General features: G+C 36.8%; 1 protein-coding gene across 2 annotated transcripts in view; it reads left to right on the top strand.

Moving 5' to 3' along the window:
* LOC107705589 (glycerol-3-phosphate dehydrogenase, mitochondrial-like) overlaps window positions 1–10864 on the top strand; it is a 25548-nt gene extending 14684 nt beyond the window's left edge. The window contains exons 10-17 of one of the 2 annotated variants that reach the window (XM_016508936.1): window positions 1040–1174; window positions 2124–2299; window positions 2760–2891; window positions 4176–4334; window positions 6239–6351; window positions 6436–6514; window positions 9612–9710; window positions 10540–10864. In XM_016508936.1, the coding sequence (XP_016364422.1) occupies window positions 1040–1174; window positions 2124–2299; window positions 2760–2891; window positions 4176–4334; window positions 6239–6351; window positions 6436–6514; window positions 9612–9710; window positions 10540–10665 (1019 nt within the window). In that variant the 3' untranslated portion in view covers window positions 10666–10864. Of the gene's footprint in view, window positions 1–1039; window positions 1175–2123; window positions 2300–2759; window positions 2892–4175; window positions 4339–6238; window positions 6352–6435; window positions 6515–9611; window positions 9711–10539 lie in introns of those variants that run through there. The other variant, XM_016508937.1, reaches the window with a different exon arrangement.
* The last annotated feature ends 317 nt before the right edge of the window (window positions 10865–11181 follow it).

Raw genomic sequence — 11181 nt, 5'->3', positions numbered from 1 at the left:
TATATATATATAAATTGGTAAGTGCTGAAGGGTATCTCAGAGTTTTCAGAGTTTTTGTCCTGAGCAGCTGCGACAAACTATATTACATTTAGTCAGTCGCTTGACTTAATTTAATTAACTTAAATTTTGATTTGTCAGGTGGGAAGCCCCGCCCACACCGAAAAATCACTGGGACCTTTCCTCGTGTATATTGATCATCAGACATGAATGAAGAAAGAAAAAATTTTATGCAAAAATAAAAATTATTTTCTTCCATTCTCAGCCTAATTAACCAATGATGGTAGTTTTAAAAATTAACAAATTAAATATTGGCCTATACCAATATGGTTGCGGATATATTGCGAATGCCTCGGTATGGTGATTGTGATTCTTTGAGAACTTCGAGTGCGTTCTACAGCTTGGAAATGGACTGAATTCTTCCCTTGAGAATTTGATTACTTGAATGCATTCGACAGCCCAGCGGTCTATTGCTGAGGTTCATTTAGACTCAAGGTGTGTGTGTGTGTGTGTGTGTGTGTGTGTTATTGGTCTCCCCAGTCTGCTGTCTGCTGAGCTCCCTAGCCTTGTCATAAATGTTTCAGAGATGCCCTTTGATAATGAGAGTTGCTGTCTCTGTTTTTCCCCCCATTCAGAAATATCAACCTGCATATTACAGTGGCATGTGTACCGCAGATCAATACACAACTCCCTCTTAATAATTAATGTTTGAGATGTCACCACAATAGGGAAATTGACTCTGGACTCGTACATGATGTTCTAGTAACAGTTTGTTAGTTTAACAAAGTAACAAAGCAATTCCAGTTTTTATGGACAGTCTCGCTTCCCATGTTCCCCTATGGTCATTTGCCAAACAAAATAGCTTTTAATGCAGACATCACTGTCATTTTCATATATAAACAGTTGTGGGTGTAGCTGTAGACAGGACACTGACTGCATAAATACAATAGTGTAGCCTATTGTAGTCCTGTCAATCAGATACTCGACACACACACTTCAGCTGTCAGAGATTGTCAGCGTCTCTGGTTTCTTTGGTTCTCAGTGCGGCGAGGGGATGTCCTGGCAGCCTGGAGTGGCATTCGTCCGCTGGTCACCGACCCCAACTCCAAAAACACACAGTCCATCTGTCGTAACCACATCGTCAACATCAGCGACAGCGGACTCGTCACCATTGCTGGTCAGTGCCTTTGTGCCATTTTTTTTTTTTTTATATATTTTCTTTCATTAAGTGGTTTAATTGGATTTGTACAGTGTGAAAAAGTTTGTAATTATTGTAAAAAAAAAAAAAGATATTTGTAGTAATAATAATCATAATAATAATTATAATTCTTATTTTGTAGTCATATTGATTGAGATATAATATATAATATATATAAAAGCACATTTTCTGGCCAAATTGTGCAGCCCGGCTTCTTATTATCAATGTTGAAAACAATTGTTCTGCTTAATATTTTTGTGCAAACTATGAACGTTCAAAAGCACAGTATTTATTTCATGTAGTATTTTTGCGTCCCTTAATGCAGTGAATCTCAACCTTTTGTCGTACCGGACCCCAGTCCAATTCAGAACCATCCTCAAGGACCCCCAGAACAAAATTGACTCGTATCATTTGTGTCTTTGTGAGGACCAAATGCAGTCAAGTATAATTCAAGTTAGCTGACTTGTCCAGTATTTGGCCATATCATCAGCTATATTGGAATTTTCTTTCATGGGAACATGTCATTTCAAAATATACAAAATGTATACAAAAATTAATACTTTATACGGACCCCCTGGCCTTATGTCAAGGACCACTAGGGGTCCACGGACCCCTGGTTGAGAAACACTGCCTTAATGCATCCTTGCTGAATAAGAGTATTAATTTCTTAAAAAATAAAATAAAATAAAAAACATACTAACCCGGTAATTATTAACTTATAAGCATATAATTATAATTTTTAAAAATGATAATTAAAGACAAAAATTATAATAAAACAAAATAAGTAAAAATATTAAAACATTAAATCTTACTTAAAAATACAATCATATACACAAAAAAAAAAATTTTCTTTAAATGAGGAATTGGGTTACTGATAATTGTTCTACTAAGGATGTATAAAGGTTTCACAGCACTCTGTCTTCTGTAGGTGGGAAGTGGACAACCTATCGTTCTATGGCTGAGGAGACCCTTGACGCAGCCATAAAGGCTCATAAGCTCTCAGCTGGTCCCAGCAGGACAGTCGGTCTGATGCTGGATGGTGGGAAGGACTGGACCCCCACCCTGTACATTCGCTTGGTTCAAGACTACGGCTTGGAAAACGAGGTGGGTTTTGAAGCCCAACTACTTAGCATTCTGCCAGTCAGAGCTCTTTGGAGCAGGTTCAGCTGCTCCATAACGCTTCAGTCCCCCATGATTCTGTGGGGGAGAGAAAGTCTGGCAAACCCTTGTTTGGAAGCGTGAGAGCTTGATGGAGCCGTAGCGCTACCATGGATGTTGTTTTGCCAGCATAGTTAAAAAGGTCAGCATGCAGATATTTTTGACAGCACTTGACCTTTGGTGAGAGATATAAAAGAAGAGCAAAGTAAACGGGGCCATTTTATTTGCCTGAACTATTCATAAGCTAGTAAAGAAAACATCTCTACAGCCTAAGTGAATGTTTAAAATCTAGCTTTGGTTACAGTGGGTTTCCTGTATAAGGAAAGAAAGTTAAATCATGTTAAATCATCTATTTAATAACGGTTACAGCCGTAAGGAATAACATTTTTATTTTCTGAACCCACAGGTTGCTCAGCACCTGGCAGCAACCTACGGAGGAAGATCATTTGAAGTGGCCAAAATGGCCCAGGTGACAGGCAAGAGATGGCCTATAGTGGGTAAACGCCTTGTGTCCGAATTTCCCTACATAGAGAGTGAGGTAAGCACTCTGAAATTATAATAATGACAATTAACCTGCAGTTGACCATTTGCTAAGCCCCGCCTTTAAAACATTACTGACCAATAGCAACTTTTGATGTCAGCCAAGCTTTTACTCTGTAATGGTGCATTCAAGTCATCCTGGGAAGTTTGTATTAACATGTTGGAAAGTATTAATTATGATGTTATGCGTGTTCAAATCGCTTCGGTTGGAGAACGGAAAAACTTTTTTACAAAAATACAGCGAAGCTTTTTTTTACACTGCTTCAACAAAATTATGAAAAATCAATTGTGCATTTAAATTTATGAAAGTGCTGTAAATGGAATTGTAGTATATATTATCATCATTGTGAAGTACTGTTGGATTTTGTACATGCAGCTTAGCTAGTTTTATGTTAAACATAAAAATTCATACATTTGAACAAAATTACTGTCAAATACAGATGCAAGAATCCATTGTGTCCACCGTGTGTTTTCACTGACACTTTGAGAACTCAGAAACTCAGGACGCAAAGAAAGGAATTTTCTATTCGTAATTGCGACACTGTGGTGGCGTTTATATGCGCTAAACTTGTAAATACTATCTTATATCCAACATGACTTGAGGATCACCTATGGAGTTGCTTGGATGGTTTCAATGCCATTTTGCATAAATTGTACAGAAATATGGTAAAACGTCATTCCCAGGTCACTTATACTGACACGTGGTTTACAGTATATTTTCCCTATACCAAATATTTTAATTGATTTTGAGAAGTTTAGTCTTTGTTGTTTTATTTTCGTATTTGATTCAGTTGGTTGTAGAGATGGAAGTAAGTGTCACACTACAAAGTTCACACACACATAGTGAATGCATTGTGAAACATTAGGAACAGTTCTGTTCATTTACACCAATATAATCTGTTCTGATCGCTTTCAAGTTAGGCTTTTATCTTGACAGTTGACTCCATTTTGATTCTGATGAGCAGTCTTCAAAGTTTTTAGAAATAAGCTAGTACTTAGAATAAACTCTTTACGATGTTACACTTCATTACAGTCCATGAGCACATTTTACTGAAAATCACATTGTTTCTTGAGAGGTGGAGCTTAGCTAAGGGTCAAATACTATAACTATCAGCATTAAAAATAAGTAAGATTCACTGTTGGGTTGAAATCTTGAAATTTGAAAATATTGCAGGTCATTCAGTCAGCCTAAAAATACATGGATGTCTGATTGTTTCCAAACAGTTTCTATTAAATTTGAAGTTAGATTAAAATGAAAGTGATATTTTCTGTCTGGATTTAGGTGCAGTATGCTATAAAGGAGTATGCGTGTACAGCCATCGATGTGATTGCTCGCCGAACTCGCCTGGGCTTTCTGAACGTCCAGGCTGCGGATGAGGCTCTGCCACGTATCGTTGAGATCATGGGCAAAGAACTGCAGTGGACTGAACAAAAAAAGAGCGTATGTCATTTATCTCATGGCATATTACAGTACTTTAGAATACAGACTGACAGTGTTGTGTGTTGTGTGCGTGTGCGTATGCATGTGATTATTTAATTAAAATGAAAGCAGAATACACTTTAAATTCACATTTAGTATACATATGAATTCAAATCACAATTCAAATGTATTCAAACATTTTGTTGGCAATACTTGATTTATTGAATTTATTGGTTGTGCAAACCTGCTACCCTTTCCCTGAACACAGCTATTTTTGACTGATCTAAAGCTAAAGGTCTCAGCGAGGTTAATTTAGGTAACAGCTAATAATAGGCCTCAGCTATTGTTAGTGTGACTCTCTTAAATAGTTTTTTTAACAAGGAGTCTCCACTTCAGGATAAGATCACAATTCAGTTGTGCAATGAGCGCCCAGCACAACACCTCTTGATGACTATGGCTATTACGTCTGTGCGTGCACGAGTGTTTGAAAGTGTGTGTGTAGTGCGTTTGTAAGAGGGTGATAGAATTACTCCAGCTTTTGCACGTTGGTCGTTGGTTTCCTGTCTGATAAACAGAAGCACTAATAATAGCACAGATCACTGTGCAGCTTTGATACTGTTCAGTTCCCATGAGTTGAGAACTCAGATCTGCTCACAATGCAGGTGCACCACACCCACCACACACATGCACGGACACAGACACAATGCTCTGCTGGGAGCCTTGATCCAGTGCAGGTATATCACAGCTCTCTGCAAGGCAAGCCAGAATTCTCATGTTGCTGTGTTTCAGCTGCATGAAACACCTTTTGAACTTTGGCTGAATTTGAATCCTTTTTACTGCCTCAAACACTCTCATTCTAATGTGGAAAAAAAAAATATATATATATCAGTATCTACTGGTAGCTATTACTGGTATTTTCTAATAAAACATGTTCCAATAATCTTTGTTTTATTTACAACTTAAAAAAAAAATGTTGAAAATATTTAGAGTTTTAATGAGCTTTTTAGCAGTCTGTTGAGTAGAAATTGAAAATAAAGAAATACATAAATAACCCCCTGAGGAAAAAAAAAACATAATTTACTTTTATATGAAATTAAAATATAAAATTAAATTTCTTTTAATTAATTAATCAATCAAATAATGTATTTTATTGCTGTGCCTTTAAGACTTCTATGTAAATGCCTTCTTCAGACATGAAATGAAACAACACAAACCCATTTTTTACAGTTTAAAATATTTAGACTTATAATGAGGCATTTGGCAGAATGTTGAGTAGAACATAGAAAAAAATAGATTTTTTTTTAAAAGGGTTGGCTTTTCAGGAAAGAAATCCTGTAATTTACTTTTATATGACCGTATTTCACCGTCGATCTGACCCTTAAAATTAGATTGTTTTATTTATTTATTTATTGCTTGAGGACTTTTATGTAAATGCCTTCAAAAAAATGAAAAACATCAATTTTGGTACAAATTCTTTTTTTTACAGTTTAATGTGAATATATGTGGCAGCCCGTTGAGTAGAATTAGAAAAAAGAAAATAACGTTTTTTTTTCTTCAGGATAAAATACCTGTAATTTATCTTTATTTGACCATATTTCACCATCTATCTGACCAGTATTTATTTATTTATTTATTTCTGTGCCATGAAGACTTCTATGTAAATGCCTTCTTCAGACAAGAAATGAGAAACAACACTTTTACACAAACTGTTGGGTCCAATATAGCTTTTAACTCGCCCATCCTTCAGTAACACCCAATTTGCAAAGCATGCATTATACTGTAATAGGTTTACAAAATAATCTGTGCTGAAATGTGCTGCTGTTATGATCAGAAAAAATATATATTTTATCAAAAATACATTTTATTCACTTGTTTCTAACCTTTGTAAAGTTACTCAGTCTGTTTTTGTTTTTTTGTGTCTGTAGGAAGAGCTGGAGGCAGCAAAGAAGTTCCTGCACCTGGAGATGGGTTATAAAGCTCGCTCTGAGCAGCTCAGCAAGACAACAGAGATCTCACTCACTGCCCAAGAGATAGCAAGGTATAGGATGAGTGTGTGAGTTTAAGTGTATACAAGATCCTATAGCTCTGACTCTTCTAATATTATCATTATTATGATTGACAGGTATAAGAAGCGCTTTTACAAATTTGATAAGGAGAGTAGAGGCTTTATCACAACAGTGGATGTCCAGCAAGTGCTAGAGGTGTGTTATAATCTCTCATACAGTTACAGTCTCTTACAATTACAACTGAGCTTCCTTAATATTTTAGATTGCAAAAATATACTGTTATATTATTTGTTCTAAGCAGCCATTACTTTTTCCTGGAGTCCATAATGTTAGTTAAGATTTCTTGCACTAACAACATCATGTAAAATGTCTTACATGTAATTCATCAGGTTAGGCGAAGTTGGCATTGATATAAAGAGATGAGGGGACTTTTTATGTATGTTAATTCATTTTAATTAATTTTCATTACTTTTGGATTGCCACAAGGTACGCGATTAAACTGCAAGATGACCTGTACTTTACTGAGCCAAACACACATGCTAAAATAAAAACAACTTACTGACACATAGTAAGAAATAGTTTATAAAAACTTTAATACTTTAGTACTTAAAGTTCACCCAAAAATGCTGTCATTGTTCACTCACTCTCATGTTGTTCCAAACCTGTATGAGTTTCTTTCTTCTGCTGAACCCAAAAGATGATATTTTGAAGAATGTCTATATTATAGGGAATACTATGGAAGTCAGTGGCTACTGTCAACTGTTTGGTTAACCAACATTCTTTAAAACAATCGTCATTTGTCAAACAATCATAATATTAAAGGGTTAGTTCACCCAAAAATTTAAATTAGCCTGTGTTTAACGTGCCTCACACGGCTCCGGGGGGTGAATAAAGGCCTAGATAAATATCCATATTTCAAACGTAATAAACACTTTTCTCTCACTTCCGTTATCTGTCATACGCGGAAGCTGTTCCGACGGATGACGTAGTACGTCGGCGTTGCGTGATTAGTGACGAATGCGGAGAGAGAACAAAACAAAACGCAGGTCACGAATTAGAAGTATAAACCGAGGATTTGTAAAGAAAAATGTCGGAGGATTTCGATATAAACCAAGAGGAGACTGTTTTTCCTTTGCTAAAGTAAGGAAACTTTGCTTCCTTTGCTCCTATAAACAAACTCGCGAGACTAGCATATCTCAGAGGTGCGCACGCTGCGCATACGTCCTGCGTAGGGCTGTGAATCTTTGGGTAGACAGCGAATCGATTCGATTCACAATTCATAGGTTTTCGAATCGATTCGAGAACGACTTTTGCAAATCCAGAACGATTCGATTCGATTCATAATTAAATTTGATTTCGATTAACGATTCGATTCTGCATTCTTTAAGTGCATTCAAAGGATTATTTAAATGCTTCCCCTAAATTCTTTCTTTAAAAGTATTATGTATAGGCTAACATTTTGTCACACCAGGGGTGTAGCCATCATTTCAGAAGTGACAGAAATGTCAAATACAATAGCTTTATGTATGTATGTTTTATTATGTTTTTTTTTTACAAGGAATTATTTTCTTATCTCTTACTTTGACTTTGCTATAAGAAATTAAATACACTGCTGGACAATAATCAATCATTTGTAGTCTATAATTTTTTCCTAATGGCGATTTTATGATCGTTTTATATAATACAAACAATTATTAAAATTTTCTGCACAGAATCAGGTAGAAGAGATCACTTCTCTTTCAGTGCGAAAACTTCTTTATCTCATTTTCATAAAATAAAATGCTATAGTATTTAACTTTTCCTCTCCATCGGCGAATGATGATTCTGAAAGAAAAGGTACCCGATGTCTGTTTGCTATAGCAACAAACTCTACTTTCACGCATCTGATTATCAGACAAACCTCGAGCTCTTATTTCAAGGTTGTTGTTAATGCTGTGGTTATTTTAACAGTTTCCTTCGTACATTCAGTTCAACGACATTGTTAAAACACATTTATCATTCAATGGAACTGTGCGTATGCTTTAGACACTTACATTTTTGTTCCGTCCATGAAATAAATGCGCAGCCTTTGACTTCTCAGGTAATGTCGTCGGTATGACAGAGAGCCATTGAAAAACTACAGAAAAGCAAAACTACTTCACTTTAGCATTACTGGCCACGAGTACTAAGGAGAGATCACACATCAGCTGCTCAAAAAATGTGGCAGTGAGACGAACGGAGCACGAGCGCAATCTTGTGACCGTCACAGGCGGTAAATAGTGGAGCACGTGAAGGAGATCAAAAAATGTGTCAGTGAGACGAACTGAGCGCGAGCGCAGTCCTGTGACAGTCACAGGCGGTAAATAGTTGAGCGCATGAAGGAGAGATGCAAGGGCACGAACACTGTTCAAGGTCTCCATTAATTCGTGCTTGTAGTAATTTAATGTGTATATATTTTGAAAGCACTGAATCGCTATAGAAATCGCGATTCATTCGATTCTTACCGTTTTAAATCGATTAAAATCCGAAATCGACGATTCACAGTGACCGTTGTTTTGTTTTGATCTCTCCGCTGCATTTCCGCGTGCGTCACTTCTGAGCAGCGCATGCGCAATGCCGACCTCATACGCCATCCGCCCGGAACTGCTTCCGTTTACAACAGTGGGCGCAAGCTAGATTAAAGTGATTATTAAGTTTTGAATATGGATATTTTTCTTACAAAAACGCATGGATTTACTACAGGAGGCCTTTATTCACCCCCCGGAGCCGTGTGAAGCACGTTTTATTATGGATGCGCGCGCTTTATTTGACGACTTGTGGACAACTGCAACACCCGCTGACTGCAACGATAGAGCTTGGAATAGCCGGGACAATTTTTAATATAACTCCAACTGGATTCATCTGAAAGAAGAAAGTCATATGCACCTAGGATGCCTCGAGGGTGAGTAAAACACAGGCTAATTTTCATTTTTGGGTGAACTAACACTTTAAAAATGGTTTTAAATATATAAAAAAAATACAACTGTATAGGTGAAAGCATTCTGGGGTGCTAAAAAAAAGGTTTGACCACAATTTGTTTTCAATGTGAGTGATGGGCAGAACAGATAGCAGCAGTTTCACGAGACTGAAGTATGTGTTTGTGTTTATTACCAAAGAATAAGATTTAAATAATTCCCCTGCGTGAATTGCTTATTAGCTGTCATTCTCTCAGCTCTCATTGTCTTTGGTTTATATGCAGTCCTTAACATTTTCGTCAAGCCTCAGTCTAATGTCTCTTAGATACTGATTCTGTCGCTGATTTGTGTTCTTTCAGAAACTCAGCATTCAAATTGATGAGAATGCCCTCCATGAGATCCTCAATGAGGTGGACCTCAACAAAAACGGACAGGTGGAACTGGATGAGTTCTTACAGGTATGAACCCTTAGAACCTGTAAAAATAGCTATTTATAGGCTACAGGTTATCTTGGTGTCACTCTGGTTTTCAGGCAGGATTTGTAGTTGTAGGTGTGAAAACCTCAAAATTAGAAGTGCTTGTTATCTTCATGTCAGTATATCCATGTTTTGTCATAAGCCGACTGGTTCACAGTGATTAATCGCTCTGAAATGTCATACCTACATACATAAAGTAGATCTGGTGTTTCAGTTAATTAATAATGAGCAGCACTTTTTCTGTACTTTTTACTATAATGAAGCATGAACTAGTTTACCATATATGGGTCAGGAGAAAGGTGTTAAAAGTAATAACCTTTCTGGGTCTTGAACCACTAACCTTTAAATTACTAGCCCAGGCTTTAACCAAAGTCTGTTTAGGTCAGGTCAGCTCACTTGAGGCCATATTGGTAATGTCTTTGGACAACTAGTTCCAGTCATGTAAGTACAGCAAAGTAGTGGGTCAAGATTACATTTGATGAAAAGAAAGAAAGAAGATTGATCAAAAGTGACAGTAAAGATAGAATACTGTTCTTTTGAACTTTCTGTTCATCAAAGAATAGCATCAAATAAGCATATTAGAATGATTTCTAAAAGGACCATGTGACACTAAAGACTGTAGTAGGCCTAATGGCTAATGAAAATTCAGCTTTACCACCATAGAAATAAATTGCATTTTAAAATATAAATGCAAGAGATATGATTTAAGCTTAAGAGTCGCCTCTTAAGCTTAAATCATACAAAGTAATGTGGCTGTAACCATTAAGCTAGGTAGTGATTATGCATATGTTTTGCTCTCTGATTGGTTCAGCTCATGAGTGCGGTCCAGAGAGGCCAAATCTCTGACAGTCGTCTGGCTATCCTGATGAAGACGGCCGAGGAGGGGTTGGATCTGAGAGGACCTGTCTCGGTTGACCGCAGCGGAGGCGGCGTTTGAATCCCAACTACAAACCAAAACATTCACCAGACAACGGCTCCCACCACAAAGTTGGATAAACACCAAAAAGCGCTGCGCCCACGCTGGTCAGATCGCAAGCACATCCTCTCGAGTCATTATCTCACCCAACCAGCTGGCTGCCTTTGACTGCAATTTTTTTTTTTTTTTACTTTTGTTTTAGCATGCTTGTTTACATTTATTTTAATGGGGAAAAAAAGATAATAGAGCAGACTATATTCTTTAAAAATATTTCAAAGCATATTCTAGAATCTTTATTTTTATCTAATGCATGCAGTGCCATGTTGTGTGACCTGGTAAGGATGAATAGATGGTCTCTTTAATGTTTCTCTGAACAGCTTTATCCAGTGAGCTTTCTGTTGTGCCATTTTATTAATGCAGATTATTTGCTACTGAACACAGTGAGGTGAGATTTAAGGGCTCCTTGTGTCTTCTGAGGTAAATAATGCACTATATGTGAATTTCGCAGTTTTACACTGCATACTGCTTAATTGTTAC

The sequence above is a fragment of the Sinocyclocheilus rhinocerous genome, unplaced genomic scaffold (genome assembly GCF_001515625.1).
Source record: "Sinocyclocheilus rhinocerous isolate Xijiao unplaced genomic scaffold, SAMN03320098_v1.1 scaffold504, whole genome shotgun sequence".
NCBI lineage: Eukaryota > Metazoa > Chordata > Actinopteri > Cypriniformes > Cyprinidae > Sinocyclocheilus > Sinocyclocheilus rhinocerous.
The sequence above is the reverse complement of the archived record's forward strand: the minus strand, read 5'-3'. Positions and strand labels throughout refer to the sequence as shown.